This window comes from Lampris incognitus, chromosome 12 (genome assembly GCF_029633865.1).
Source record: "Lampris incognitus isolate fLamInc1 chromosome 12, fLamInc1.hap2, whole genome shotgun sequence".
Lineage (NCBI taxonomy): Eukaryota > Metazoa > Chordata > Actinopteri > Lampriformes > Lampridae > Lampris > Lampris incognitus.
Window position 1 is genome coordinate 20,233,216 of NC_079222.1, and position 16,468 is coordinate 20,249,683.

General features: G+C 41.0%; 1 protein-coding gene across 2 annotated transcripts in view; it reads left to right on the plus strand.

Annotated features, from left to right (window-relative positions):
• LOC130121720 (inactive tyrosine-protein kinase PRAG1-like) overlaps window positions 1–5,233 on the plus strand; it is a 31,013-nt gene extending 25,780 nt beyond the window's left edge. For both annotated transcript variants that reach the window (XM_056290589.1, XM_056290588.1), the window contains exon 6: window positions 838–5,233. In XM_056290589.1, the coding sequence (XP_056146564.1) occupies window positions 838–2,022 (1,185 nt within the window). In that variant the 3' untranslated portion in view covers window positions 2,023–5,233. The remainder of the gene's footprint in view (window positions 1–837) is intronic.
• Window positions 5,234–16,468: the final 11,235 nt, after the last annotated feature.

Sequence of the window (16,468 nt, forward strand, 5' to 3'; positions counted from 1 at the left end):
ACACACACATACACATACACAGACACACACACACACACACACACACACACACACACATATCATGGAGTATGAAATCATTCTGCTTCCATATTAATCATCAGACTGCAATCTGGGGTCAAAATTAATCACAAATTCACATTTGCCTGTCTGTCTGTGCTCACATACAGCATACTTGTCTTTATTCTTTGGACATGAATTTGGTCAGTGCCTATTTTCAGACTTACAAGCACACCTGCAATACTAGTGTTGCTGACTTAGACACACAAAAAACAAAAAAAAACAGGAATGTAGGATTTGATATTTATTAGCAACATGATGTGTTCCTCTACAATGCAGATATATTTATGTGTCCATTTTAGAACAGGATGAGAAGACTTAAGAAAAAAAACACTGGAGGTGTGTGTGTATGTGTTTTATCATATACAAATTAAAAATCCATATCAGTTTGATTTTTAAGTATTTCACTGAGTACATATAATGGATTGCTTTACCCATGATTTTAATTCTCCCATTGCCTGCAAAAGAACTTCACTCTCTAGGAGGTTGGGGTAAAATCCTTGTAACCACTTTAGCGAAACCCAGGAATATAACTCAATATGGAGGATCCTTCCGTTTTGAAATAATTTTCAGTTGAGGATTAGACGTAAATCTTCATTCAGGACACTGGTTTTGACTGAATAAGACTGACCTTGGAACTTTCTAACAAGATTTTTTTCTCTCTGTTGTTCTCCCCCCCTTTTTTCCCATTCACCCTCTCTGTCAACTTCTCTGTTTTGTCATTACTTTTCTGCTCTATTTCTTTCCTTTGCTCCCTCCTCTTTTCTTGTTGACCTCCAGATCTGTAAGAGTGCATCCATGGAAGCCAAACAGGGCCATCTGTATGGCCTCTCGGTGCAGCAGAGTATACCTCCCCATTTTAACGTACAGCAGGACTGTGGTCACTTCATTGCTTGCGTCCCCCAGAGTATGTTACCCTCCGATGAAGTCTCACTGCCCACTACACCAGCCTCCTCTCTGCCTCAGCCCTCTGCTTCTATCCCTGGCCAGCAGGCAGAACGAGAACGAGTTGTGGTCATCACCCGTGAGGTCGCTCAGCAGAGTGCTGCTGACTTTGTGCGGGGGTGGGAGGCATTTCATAAGGCTCAGCCAGAGGTCTATGAACGCCGTGTATGCTTCCTGCTGTTGCAGCTCTGCAATGGCTTGGAGCACCTAAAGGAGAATGGGGTCACCCACCGTGACCTTTGCCTAGAAAACCTGCTGTTGGTACCACATCACCGCAGGCTAACTGTGTCACAATCTCAAGTCTTGCCAGCTCTACCTTCGAAGACCGCCAATGAAAATGGCACCAGTAATGGCTCAAGTACTGCCGACAGTCAACGTCACCTTCCTCGGCTTCTCATCAGCAACTTTGCCAAGGCTAAACGCCGCTCCTCGGAGGATGCTGCATCAGCCAGTGCTGATCCACGTGTCAAACGTGACCACGCTAGGTTGGCACCTGAGATTGTCTCAGCTGCACAATATCGCAAGTTTGATGAGTTCCAGACAGGCATTTTGATTTATGAGCTCCTGCACCAACCCAACCCATTTGAGGTGAGCCCGGCACTAAAGGAGCAAGACTACCGCTGTGAAAACTTGCCCCCTATTCCTACTGTCTCCCTGTACTCAGCTGGTCTACAGAGGCTGGCCCAACTCCTTCTCCAACCTGACCCTATTAAACGTATCCACATCCAGGAGGCCAAGCGTGTGCTGCAGAGCTTGCTCTGGGGTCCCAGAAAGGACCTGATGGAGCAGCAGTGGGACAGGCATGGGCTTGGAGGAGGCCTTGCAGAGGGATCCCGGCACGAGGGCCTCCTTAACTGGCTGGATGTGAAACGGGCACTGCTGATGATGAAGTTTGCCGAGCGTTCACTAGAGCCAGAGAGAAATGCCGAGCTTGAGGACTGGTTGTGCTGTCAGTACTTCTCCTCAGCTCACCCTATGTTCCTTTGCCATACTGGAGAACTGCTCTACTCACTCAAGTGATGACTGAAGTGGCTCAGGGTTTGAATGTGTGAGTGAGTGTTGCTGATATGTATGAACATGGGTCTGAGTGAAGGAGACCATTAATGACAATGTCAATATCAAGACACTATGGATGTGACCAGTCAGTGGGATGATTCGGATTTTGCTCATCCTACGAGGCTGAACTATCTGTAGAAGATGCTGTGAACCTGCCTGCCTATCTATTTGTGCTACTGCCTCATGCATGAGAGCCATGCATAAACCCTCCCGTCCACTACATACCTTTTACACATGAGGTATACTGCTACAGACTGCTATCTTACAGACTTATGTAAAGCTAAAACTCAGCTGCGTAACATAGACATACACGGACAAATTCACAAAACAGCACAAACAAACTTGGAGCACTGTGCCACTAATTCCAACATTTTTACGATTTAACATGCATACTGTGTACTTACTGTAGAGATTGGAGCAGCATTAATTGGCTGATATTACAACTGGCCAATACTGCGATGGTGACACTGTCTTGTATTTATCAACTATCAAAATATACCTATGTTACCAACTGAGATCAGGCTTGCAATGCATAATTTACATTACATGTCATCTGGCTGAACAAATTAATGTTGTGGTTTTACAGCTAACTTTATTTTTTTTGTGAACAACAAAAGCATGGATTCACAAGCTGCCCCACACTACCATGCCACCTTCATCATTCATTTATATAATGGACATGTATAGCAGTGCTACATACTTCACGTAGGTTTATATTCGTACAAACCACATTTATTTACTGAGTTGTTTTCAGAACATCAATCTGGTTATCTTGAAGTCAATGTTGTCTCACTTTGATATGAATTAAAGAGGTACTAAACACTTAAACACGTTTTTTTAAGCTGTAAACTGACTGATATGACTGTACGGTGATGAAACAGATCAATGTTGGGGTTAATATTGACATTTCTTTCCAAATGTATAAGACTTGGCAGTTCATGGGTTGAAAATGGCTCAACACGCCATCTACTGTTTTAAACCAGCACTGGACTTCCTAGGCCAATGCTGACGTAAAGTCGACCAGTTGGGACTTATCTACGTCCATCCATTATCCGAACCGCTTATCCTGCTCTCAGGGTCGCGGGGATGCTGGAGCCTATCCCAGCAGTCACTGGGAGGCAGGCGGGGAGACACCCTGGACAGGCCACCAGGCCATCACAGGGCCCAGTCAGATTCCCAGTTGCAGAATTGGGTTTTAGTGTAATGCGCATGCGCATTCACTGTGGCTCGTTATAATTCTTTCGAGGTATGAACCTCATGTTGGGTTTTTTCTGCAAAATATCATCGATTTGTGAATGCGTTTATGATAAAAAAAATTCATCTTTGTAGACTATTTGTTAAGATGTTTTATTCAAACACGGTTATTTGGCCAAAAATGTTGGACAAAGCTAGGCATTGTGATTGAAGTGGCAGACGATCGCATTTTATTTTCATTTTATTGTTTCTCTTCAGGTCATCGTAAGGAGTTGTAGTCTTGTTCAGATTAGACGTTTGCATCGCAATGGCATCGAGTGGATATTCGCAGGCGGTGATGCTTCTTCTGGCGGCCCAGCTTCTATGTTTGGGGGCAGTCTGAAGGCGCTGCCTGTTTGTCCTCCTCAGTTTAGCGTTGATGAAGCTGTGAGGAGTGAGGTTTCTCTCCATCACTTACACTGTTTACAAGGACAGGAGTGATGGGAAACTTCATATCAGCCTCCTCCGTTGTTACGTAGACTGTTGTTTCGTAGACTTATGTACGTAACAACATTTAAAATTTAAAAAAAAAAGAATGTTAATGCTCTCTAATCAGAGGCGTTGGCCCACCTCCCCCAGCCCCCGCCCTTGAGTCTGTGAAACCGCGCTCATTTTCAAATATACGATGATCGAGACTCATCATTTACAGTAGTTTACTCACTAACCTTGCGCCTTTATTACATTTTCTACCAACCTTTAGTTTCTCTCAATTTACAGTTATAATTAATTATATTACTTCATCCTTCTCAATTTTGGCGCAGTGGTTCGGACTTATACTTTTCATGGCTGTAGATGCACCACCGAACAACTGGATCGGCCGGGCTGGACTCGCGCCGCGGCTGGGGAAGCTGCGTCCCGTCGCCCGCCTCTTTCCGCCGCCGGAAAGCCACGGCCTGTCTGGCGGGGCCCCCACCGTCTGCGGCGCATCCACATCGTGGAGAGGAGTGGGTACGGCTGCGAGCCAGCGACTCGCGCCGGGCCCTCCTCTCCCCAGCTGCTCCTGCCCATGCTCCTGCCTCACACGCCCCCCCCCCCCCCCCCCCCACACACACACACTCCCCCTTCGGTCCCTTGGCCACTTAAGCATTTTTCAAAGTTTTGAAGATCAAATCAAATCAATTTTATTTGTATATCACAAATTACAAATGTGCCTCAGTGGGCTTAGATGGAGATGATGATGATGATGGAGTTAGGCTCAGACCGAGGGGAGAGGTTACACTTTAATAATAAGCAATGCTGTCCACTGTCAGTTAATATAAGTTTAGGTTGGTCAAACAAATTTTTGATATTAGTTTAGATATGAGCTCAGTTTTCCCTTAATTTTCTTTAAAACTTATGTTGTTGTGATCAATGTTATGACTTCGGTTTCAGTACCTTTCGTTATGTTACATTGATCGAGAACCCATATGTTAATATTCCTTCCTTCTTTATATATATTTGTGAAACTGGACTTTCACAGTATGTTCTGGGAACAGGCAGAACTTTGTACAGACATTTGTAGATGATATGGAAATAAAGTGTGCCCAAGCAGGTCTTAAAAAGCCATGGATATGAACAGTAGTAAAAATAAATATTTATGATACCTAATCATTTGTTATCCCATAGTAGTCACTGGAATGCCTTTGATTTGTTTTTTTCTTTGTATTTTAGTTTGTTTTGCTGATTTTTTTTTTATCAACAGTTAAGCTTGTCTGCTTCCATCAGCCCATGTGGGCTGCTGAAAAGCTTCAATGGACCTTGTTTCCTCCAATAAATAAAGAACAAAATTCAAAACTGTAGGAATTTAACAGTCCACGGGTCGTTTTTCTCCAAGGCTTTTGTCTTGCTGAAAACAAAAAATATTATGGTCTGATCTCACAACTAATGAATTATTGATTTTAATAATTTGTGTGAGCCTCACCTGTTTGCATCTATCAATAAACTGTGCATATATTTTCTCACAATGATACTCATGTTTCAACATTTATTTTTGTGTGCCAACAGTATGGTGATCACAAATCTTAGATATTACATTTTTACTCTCTATCTTAGACATTACATTTTACTGTCTATGTGCTAATGATGCTCAAAAATTAATGAGGATTTCAATATAGTCAGTATTCACAGATGCAGGTACTAAAGTGAAACTAAAATATTGATATAGATCTGTCTTTATGCATGCTCAATAATCCAGGCAAGGAAATCACAGAGAGTTGAATTAGTTCATCTGGACACAACGTTTAGTGGGAGAAACGTTTCATCACTCATCCAAGTGACCTCTTCAGTTTCAACTGACTGCAAGTATCCCCAATCTTATAAACAGCAGAGTTGCATAACGACCGAAACCAATGACTGGTTTCATATGCAAATAGGTATGACCATTAACTAGAGTTTCAATGGCCATTTGTACTATTCACAGAGGATTGGAAAATAGTCACAATCGCAGCATTGTAAGATGGTGACAGACCTACTCTTGCCTCTGTTCAGGGATGGTTGTTCCCTCTTCACATAGATGGCGTCTTTGAGCATATCATCATCATTGAAAGAGTGGGCACTGGCCTATAGATGGGTGTCAAATGCGGAGTCTTGGCCTGCCGCATTAGCTCTTCTGTGTTGTGTCAACCTCTTGCCCAGCGTATCTACATGAAGAGGGAACGGTCATCCCTGAACCAAGGAGGGGGCCATCTTACAATTATGTGATTGCAACCATTCCCAACTCTTATGTGAATAGTACACAGTACACATTGCCATTGAAACTCTAGTTAATGATAATGACACTTTGCATATGAAACCAATCGTTGTTTTCGGTTGTTATGCCACTGTGCTGTTCTGTTTACAAGAGTGAGGATACCTGCAGCCATTTGAGACTGAAGATGTCACTTGGTTAAATGATTTCTCTCTCAATAAACGTTGTGTCCAGATGAACTGATTCAACTTTCAGTGGTTTTCATACATGGATTAAGAAGAAGAAGAAGAAGAAGGAAGAGGAGGAGGGTTGATGCTAGATCCAATGGGGTGTAGGCTCGGAAGTAGATGTGATTGGTTGTTGCGTCGGCCAATAGACAGCGCGGAACCTTGAAGCGCACTGACTGCCAGACCGACAGAGAGAGCAATAGTTGGGGCGAATTAAGTTAACGTTAGTTAGCTAGTTTAGTTTAGGAACAGTGGGAAACAGTAGATTGACGTTAGACACAGCACAGGCCTTCGGCCCTCACGTGTATTTGCTCGTCCAAGACCCCCGGGGTCCTGAGCCTGCAGCCTCGCTCCTTAGACACAGCTTAGGCCTTTGGCCCTTGCACCTTTACTAAAAAACTCTATGTCAACGTGGATTGTAAAAAAAACACATAGCTAAATAACTATAAAGCTAGCATTAAACAACGCTAACTAGCAACATAATCTGTGACGTCATATGTAGTCGAAGGACCCTAAGTCGATGATTCAGTGCACATCGTTTGTTTCAAGTCAGTGCGCTTCGAGGTTCCGCGCTGTCTATTGGCTGACGCAACAGCCAATCATGGCTACTTCCGTGCTTACACCCCGTTGGATCTAGCATCAACTGAGGAGGAGGAGGAGGAGGAGGAGGAGGAGGAGAAGAAGAGAAGAAAAGAGAAGAAGAAGAAGAAGAAGAAGAAGAAGAAGAAGAAGAAGAAGAAGAAGAAGAAGAAGAAGAAGAAGAAGAAGAAGAAGAAGAAGAAGAAGAAGAAGAAGAAGAAGAGAAGAGGAAGAGGAAGAGGAAGAAGAAGAAGGTCTTTCCAGACTGCGAGAAAGAAAATAAAATGGGCAGAGTTGGCAGATTTGGAGCAATGAATTAATCATTTGTCTAAAGATAATGCTGCACACCATTAATGGTAATTATAATGCATTACATTTATGCAGCACTTTTCTAGACACCCAAAGCACTTCACATTGAAGGGGGTAACTCACTACAACCAACACCAATGTGTAGCACCCACCTGGGTGATGCACGGCAGTAATTAAATTAAATTAAATTAACTTCTCTTTCAAATCAAATATTCCAAGATATGGGATACACCCTTCTACAGAAAGGCATAAAAATAGTCTCCCTAAGATACAAATACAATCAGTTGCTTTCAGATCGTATTACAAGGGCATTCATTTTCACACAACAAAAATATTTTAAGTTTCAGAAAAACCTTACAAGTTATTAGCTAGATAACTAAGGAAACTTGAAAGTAGCCGTACAATTATTAAGGTGAAAGCAGAAGATGGGGACATGCTAACATCTCAGAAGGACATTAATTTCAGATTTAAACAATTTTATGAATCACTGTACTCCTCTAGGGCCATACAGTACATTCAATTATATTGAAGTTTGAAGACAGCTGTAACTTTCCAACACCAAAATCAGAAAGAAAAAGATTTTCTAAATGCAGATTTCTCAATTCTAGACATAAAACATACAACTACAATATTGAAAGGTGGGAAATCAGTTGTTCCCAGTGGTAATCCAGGTGAATTTTATATAAAATTAAGTGAGGTCCTGTCACCCTACCTATTAAAAATTTACATTCAAGCAAGCCTAGACTGCACCCTACCTTCTTCTGTGAGGAAATCCATTATAGCAGTAATACATAAAAAGGGAAATGACCCAGAAGAATTAAGTAGCTACAGACCAATATCACTCTTGATGTATGACCAAAAGATACTGGCCAAAACTCTGGCTGGTACACTCGGCTCTGTAATTAGTAAACTTTTCCACCCTGACCAGACAGGTTTCATACAAATCAGGCACTTTTTCTTTAATCTAACATGCCTTTTCAATATAATTCACTCTCAGAGTGAGAAAACAAATGATTTGGCTGTCCTCCCATTGTAGAGAAGGCTTTTGACCAGTTGGAATTGCCTTATCTTTTTGCAACCCTGAGAAGATATGATGTTGATGAACAATTTAAACAATGGCTAAAAACTCTATCATGGGCCTCATGCTAGAATTGTTACTAATAACATGCTTTTGCCCCCATTTCAATTGCACAGATGCATGAGATAAGGTTGTTCCCTATCGCCACTGCTTTTTGCCTTGGCCCTTGAGCCTCTTGCTCAAGTCATTCATTTCAACCATATACATTCATTCGTATATATGAATACGTTACAAAAGATACAATTAGTAAAATCTTGCTGTATGAGGATGATATCCTGTTGTATATAGGCAGACCGCAATGTACTATCCCAGTCATCTTAGATACATCTCTCATTTTGGAACGTTTTCAGGCTATAGGATTAATTGGTCTAAGAGTGAATTAATGCCAATCAAACTCTGTGACCTCTCAGTACTGCACAACCTTCCCTTCAAGATCCCACAAGATGAGTTCACATACTTGGGAAGATAAGTTACTAAGGATTTCTTGTCAGTTTACAAAGCCAACTTCCCTCCTCTACTGGCAAAGTTGCAAAATAGTATTCATTTTTGGAGGTCTCTCCATATTTCCCTGGCGGGAAGAGTTGATTTAATAAAAAATGATTTTTCCTCCCCAAATTCTTTAACTATTTCAAAAATATTCCAATTCTATTTCCCAATTTCCCTGAAATTAAAATACGTTTACAGAGTAAGTTATGCGTATTTGCAAATCACTCTGTATTTTTTTGGATATGGCTTTACACAACAAAAATAAAAAGATATATGTTTGTGGATGGTGAAATATTTGTGGATCATGGCACACATTTGTGGATTGTCTTATGTGGGATACAACTATTTAAATTCAATATAAATTTCCATAAGGAATGGGAATCCATGGAAAACCAGCAAAATCCATTAGTGCTATCAGTTCCAGACTGCACATGGAGATCCACTGCAAGAAAACAATTAATTTTAACATGCCAATAGCAGCCTCCTTGGCAGTTGATGAATCTTATTATACAACCTGCTAGAAATAGCTATCTTGTGTACTATGAATCGAATTGAGATATAAGATATAAAAAGGATCAAAAGGTTACCAACTATTAGACCCACCAGCTTTACTGTCTTAGAGCCTGAAATGAAAATACAAGGATCCTTTTTTTTTCTAAAAATGTGTTAAAGGTGAAAATAAAATCACAATGTGTTTGTATCAACCCTTTATTACTGAGCAGCAGCAATTGTGTTGAGATTCAACAAATCAAATTCATAAGCATGCACAAAGCTAATTTACCTTTGCTTGAAAACCTGTATAGTGATTCCAAGTTGATATGCTGGAAGTAGGATTTCACTGAAGGTTAGTTTGTCCTATAATGGGCGTCAACATGCAGAGATAAGCATGGGCAACGAGAAGCTAACAGGTCTTTGATGTCTTATTTTTGAAAGGTTTAGATTAGGCAAGGCATACAGCAAAATGGCATTTCAAGCTTAAGGCACTAAAACTAAAACATTTGAAAAGACATGTGGACTTTGGATGTCAGCTTTCCTTGTGGACCAGTTTTGTTGTCTTTATAGCTGAAAAAAAGCAATGAAAACAGTGTCTGAGACAATGATAATTATTCCAGTCAGGTAGAGCTCAAAGGAAAACGTTTCTGTGTGTGTGTGTGTGTGTGTGTGTGTGTGTGTGTGTGTGTGTGTGTGTGTGTGTGCAAGTGGGTGTATGGATTACTGCACAAGTTAACACACCAGAACAGGTTAGGCATGTGGTTGAATCTCATGGTTAAGAGCCTCAGGCCTAAACAGAACCCAGCTTCCCCCACCCCATCCCTCCTTTGGTGCTGCCCTTGACTCCCCCTGTTTAGCTTTCTGCTTCACATCCCTCCTTCAAAACCACTGGCTCCTCTCTTGTCATAGGTGGAGTTATGTTGCTATGGTGTTTTGGCCAATAGAATGGCATTTCTCTGAAAGCCATCAGTCAGTCAGACACGTCTTTTTTGTTGTTTGTCTTTTACAGACACAGACACATACACTACCGTTCAAAAGTTTGGGATCACCCAAACAATTTTGTGTTTTCCATGAAAAGTCACACTTATTCACCACCATATGTTGTGAAATGAATAGAAAATAGAGTCAAGACATTGACAAGGTTAGAAATAATGACTTGTATTTGAAATAAGATTTTTTTTACATCAAACTTTGCTTTCGTCAAAGAATCCTCCATTTGCAGCAATTACAGCATTGCAGACCTTTGGCATTCTAGCTGTTAATTTGTTGAGGTAATCTGGAGAAATTGCACCCCACGCTTCCAGAAGCAGCTCCCACAAGTTGGATTGGTTGGATGGGCACTTCTTTGAGCAGATTGAGTTTCTGGAGCATCACATTTGTGGGGTCAATTAAACGCTCAAAATGGCCAGAAAAAGAGAACTTTCATCTGAAACTCGACAGTCTATTCTTGTTCTTAGAAATGAAGGCTATTCCATGCGAGAAATTGCTAAGAAATTGAAGATTTCCTACACCGGTGTGTACTACTCCCTTCAGAGGACAGCACAAACAGGCTCTAACCAGAGTAGAAAAAGAAGTGGGAGGCCGCGTTGCACAACTGAGCAAGAAGATAAGTACATTAGAGTCTCTAGTTTGAGAAACAGACGCCTCACAGGTCCCCAACTGGCATCTTCATTAAATAGTACCTGTTAGAGCCTGTTTGTGCTGTCCTCTGAAGGGAGTAGTACACACCGGTGTAGGAAATCTTCAATTTCTTAGCAATTTCTCGCATGGAATAGCCTTCATTTCTAAGAACAAGAATAGACTGTCGAGTTTCAGATGAAAGTTCTCTTTTTCTGGCCATTTTGAGCGTTTAATTGACCCCACAAATGTGATGCTCCAGAAACTCAGTCTGCTCAAAGAAGTGCCCATCCAACCAATCCAACTTGTGGGAGCTGCTTCTGGAAGCGTGGGGTGCAATTTCTCCAGATTACCTCAACAAATTAACAGCTAGAATGCCAAAGGTCTGCAATGCTGTAATTGCTGCAAATGGAGGATTCTTTGACGAAAGCAAAGTTTGATGTAAAAAAAATCTTATTTCAAATACAAATCATTATTTCTAACCTTGTCAATGTCTTGACTCTATTTTCTATTCATTTCACAACATATGGTGGTGAATAAGTGTGACTTTTCATGGAAAACACGAAATTGTTTGGGTGATCCCAAACTTTTGAACGGTAGTGTACATGCATGCACGCACACACACACACACACACACACACACACACACACACACACACACACACACACACACACACACACACAGGGGCCGCCTGTTGAGTAAGCATCCAAATAACCCCCCGGTAACAATAGCGAGGCTCGCTTTTTTGTTTCTCCAGTGAAGACAGGTCAGATGTCAGATGGTCGCATTACTCATTAGAGTAAAAATGCACCGCAGCAGATTATTTCCAACACATAATGTAAAAGACAAAAAAACACACAAGATAAAGTTAGTATCATACCACACCCAGAGAATAACATCGCTATTAATATAAGCCATATATCATAGTTGAAAATATCATCTGAAATGCAGAAAATTAACTTTTTTCCCCAAATATTTTTATTGAAGAACAATAATTACATATTTTGAATCACACATGTGTAAGTTGCAATTTTGAATTTGCAAGAAACAAAAACAGAAGATCGCTCTTCCTTATAAGGGAATATGGGAGAGAGAGAAAAACAACAAAGGGATTTAAAATAAAATAGAATAGACAAACACACACACACACTCGTTTCACTATCCTTATAAGGACCCCTCATTGACTACATTCATTTCCTAGCTCTTAACCCTAACCTTAACCACGCAACCTATATGCCTAACCCTAACCCTTACCCTAACCCTAATTCTAACCTTAACCCTAAAACCAAGTCCTAACCCTAAATTTGACCCTTTTCCTTGTGAGGATCTCTAAAATGGCCACACAAGGTAGGTGGTTTCTGGTTTTTCTATCCTAATGAGGACATTTGGTCCACATTATGATAGTTAAACACGCACGCACACACACACACACACACACACACACACACACACACACACACACACACACACACACACACACACACACACACACACACACACACACACACACACACACCACCCTGCCCACCACAGCTAAACGACAATAGTGCATATCCGATTGATTGTATTTACACTATGGTGTAAAACAGCAGGCAAACATTCACTCAAGCAGTACCTTACAGAACAACCTGTAGTTCTGTGAAATAAGACATGCAGTGCCTTGCAAAAGTATTGACAGTCAGCATTAATTTCTGGATGATAAAAGATACTCACACATCTGTACCTGAACAATATTATTTTTGTGAACCCATAATCTCTAACAGCATGTTCCCAAAGACAAAATAAGTTATGTTTTGCTGACTTTTTATTAATAAATTAAAAATTAAAATATAGTGTGTGCATAAGTATTCAACCCCCACATATCAATACTCTGTAGAGTACCCTTTGGTTGCTATAACAGCCACGATTCTCTTGGGGTAAGTATGTACAAGCTTTGCACATTCTTCTGGGGGAATTTTGGCCCATTCTTCTTGGCAGAATTTGTACTGGTCTTGCAGGTTGGTGGGATGGTGCCTCTGGACTGTGATTTTCAGTCTGTGCTACTCCAAAACTTTTACCTTTTTGTTGCTGAGCAATGCCATTGTTGCTTTAGGCTTGTGAAAGAAGGTTGAGTCAGTTCATCTGGATACAACGTTTATTGACTGTTACGTTTCATCGCTCAACTAAGTGACATCTTCAGTCTAAACTGACTGCAGGTATCCCCACCCTTATAAACAATACAGTTGCATAACGACCGAAACCAAAGACTATTTTCAGATGCAAATATACAGAGGCGTAACGGGGGGGGGGGGGTGTAGAGGGTGCAATGCACACAGGCGCCGCATCAGTGGGGGCGCCAAAAGACCGTACGCCAAAAAAAAATTACAATTAAAAAAATATAACGTAACTATATCCAAAACTGAATCCAAAATTTTCATCTAAATAATAATATTTATATAAACTTTTAAAAAAAAATAGGCCTATAACCAGAAATTGTCTACTGTATACTGTACTTTTGGCGCCCCCGCTGATGCGGCGCCTGTGTGCATTGCACCCTCTGCATCCCCGCCCCTCGTTGCGCCCCTGCAAATATGGGTCTGACCATTAACTAGAGTTTCAATGGCTGCAATCACAGCACTGTAAGATTTTGACAGATGTACACTTGCCCCACAACCCCCCCCCCACCCCCACCCCAAACCCCTCGGTTCAGGGATGGTCATTCCCTGTTAACATAGATGGCCTATTTGACTCCCCATTCAAATCAGTGTTCCTCTCTATCATGGATGTGCACGTCCTCATCCTTGAAAGCGTGGCCGCTGGCCTGTAGATGGTTGTAGACTGCAGAGTCCTGGCCTGACGCGTTAGCTCTCCTGTGTTGTGCCATCCTCTTGGCCAGAGTCTGTTTAGTTTCCCTGATATGTACGTCACGGCAATCCTCCTGGCACTTAACCCTGTACACTATATTGCTCTGTTTGTGCCAAGGGACCCGATCCTTGGGTCCAGATGAACTGCTTCAACTTTCTGTGATTCTTCTAAAAGGTTCTCAGGAGTATCGTTTTAAGTCCAATTTCTACAGGACACAGTTCTTTTTCATTGAATATATTACTCGAATGCCCTTTATTATTCACACATTTATTTAACTTTGTTTAACTTAGTAAATTAATAGTAGTAAGACCCACACTCCAATTTGGGAGGTAGCGGTAATGCACCTAAAAGCTGTTTGCCAACCGCCATAAAACTTCAAAAGAAGAAGTCTGGCATACCTGACACAACAGGTGAATGTAATAAACCACCTGGTAAAACCACCTGCACGGGTTGTCAGTATATTCAGGAATCACCACGAGGGGGGGAAATCCAAAACTTGAATGCAAGTGCTCAAGTTTTCTACTTTAAAGAAAAGCTGTGAGGCAATATTTGTAGCATTTATAGATTTGGAAATAAAGAGTTTTATTTGACACAAGTGACAGCAGGTGAAAATTCGCCTTTTCTGCTTGTTTGGAAATAAAATTGTAGAATTTGATTGGTTTGAGATATTGAGGCCATTTTTTTTTACAGGTTGTCTGCATATGGAGGAAACGAGTTATTTTTTCCATAGGTGTTGCAGCTCACCAAGGCAAAATTAAAGCATCAACGTTTTATTTTTCTTTTATATCTTCTGCACAGCTTGTTGATATTATTAAAGACCAGATCTATGTGAAGTCTAACTATTCAGTAAAATTCAGTTGTTTGCTTTAATAAAAAGTGTAAACCCTATACACTACCGTTCAAAAGTTTGGGATCACCCAAACAATTTTGTGTTTTCCATGAAAAGTCACACTTATTCACCACCATATGTTGTGAAATGAATAGAAAATAGAGTCAAGACATTGACAAGGTTAGAAATAATGATTTGTATTTGAAATAAGATTTTTTTTACATCAAACTTTGCTTTCGTCAAAGAATCCTCCATTTGCAGCAATTACAGCATTGCAGACCTTTGGCATTCTAGCTGTTAATTTGTTGAGGTAATCTGGAGAAATTGCACCCCACGCTTCCAGAAGCAGCTCCCACAAGTTGGATTGGTTGGATGGGCACTTCTTTGAGCAGATTGAGTTTCTGGAGCATCACATTTGTGGGGTCAATTAAACGCTCAAAATGGCCAGAAAAAGAGAACTTTCATCTGAAACTCGACAGTCTATTCTTGTTCTTAGAAATGAAGGCTATTCCATGCGAGAAATTGCTAAGAAATTGAAGATTTCCTACACCGGTGTGTACTACTCCCTTCAGAGGACAGCACAAACAGGCTCTAACCAGAGTAGAAAAAGAAGTGGGAGGCCGCGTTGCACAACTGAGCAAGAAGATAAGTACATTAGAGTCTCTAGTTTGAGAAACAGACGCCTCACAGGTCCCCAACTGGCATCTTCATTAAATAGTACCTGTTAGAGCCTGTTTGTGCTGTCCTCTGAAGGGAGTAGTACACACTGGTGTAGGAAATCTTCAATTTCTTAGCAATTTCTCGCATGGAATAGCCTTCATTTCTAAGAACAAGAATAGACTGTCGAGTTTCAGATGAAAGTTCTCTTTTTCTGGCCATTTTGAGCGTTTAATTGACCCCACAAATGTGATGCTCCAGAAACTCAATCTGCTCAAAGAAGTGCCCATCCAACCAATCCAACTTGTGGGAGCTGCTTCTGGAAGCGTGGGGTGCAATTTCTCCAGATTACCTCAACAAATTAACAGCTAGAATGCCAAAGGTCTGCAATGCTGTAATTGCTGCAAATGGAGGATTCTTTGACGAAAGCAAAGTTTGATGTAAAAAAAATCTTATTTCAAATACAAATCATTATTTCTAACCTTGTCAATGTCTTGACTCTATTTTCTATTCATTTCACAACATATGGTGGTGAATAAGTGTGACTTTTCATGGAAAACACAAAATTGTTTGGGTGATCCCAAACTTTTGAACGGTAGTGTATGTACCATTTATAGTTCCTGAGTTATAAAACTTTCTTTGACAATTTTCAAAACAGGTGAGACTTGGCCCGTCTTTCCCAGCAATTAAAACAGCTTAGAAATGTATACAGCAGCAAGTAGTTCTCTGGCTAATTACCACTGCCCCTTTCTTCTCCCACCCAGTACGATTATACACTTAAATTTCATGAAAAAGCTTTTATATTGCATTTTAGCATTTACACACTTGTCATACTAATACATTTGAGTGTTTTACACTTGGATGAGTAACTATTCATTTAAACCCATAGAATGACTGACCCCTAGTGGCCATATTGGACATTACTCTGCCGCTATACTGCTTTTCCTTGTTCTTGTTTTTATATTACAGAAAACAAATGTTAGTTTAGTTCTGTCTGTTAATTGTGTAAAAGGGGGATAACTTTTTATTCAATTTAATATGTCCTATCTTTATCTTGTTTCTTGTCATTTTGAGAGCAGTATCCATCCATCCATTATCCAAGCCACTTATCCCAACTGGGGTCGCGGGATGTTGGAGCCTATCCCAGCAGTCATTGGGCGGCAGGCGGGGAGACAACCTGGACAGGCCACCAGTCCATCACAGGGCGCATACATACACACACACACACACACACACACACACACACACACACACACACACACACACACACACACACACACACACACACACACACACACACACACACAATTTAGTACGGCCGATTCACCTGACCTACATGTCTTTGGACTGTGGGAGGAAACGACCTGGAATGACCCCCAAGATTGGACAACCC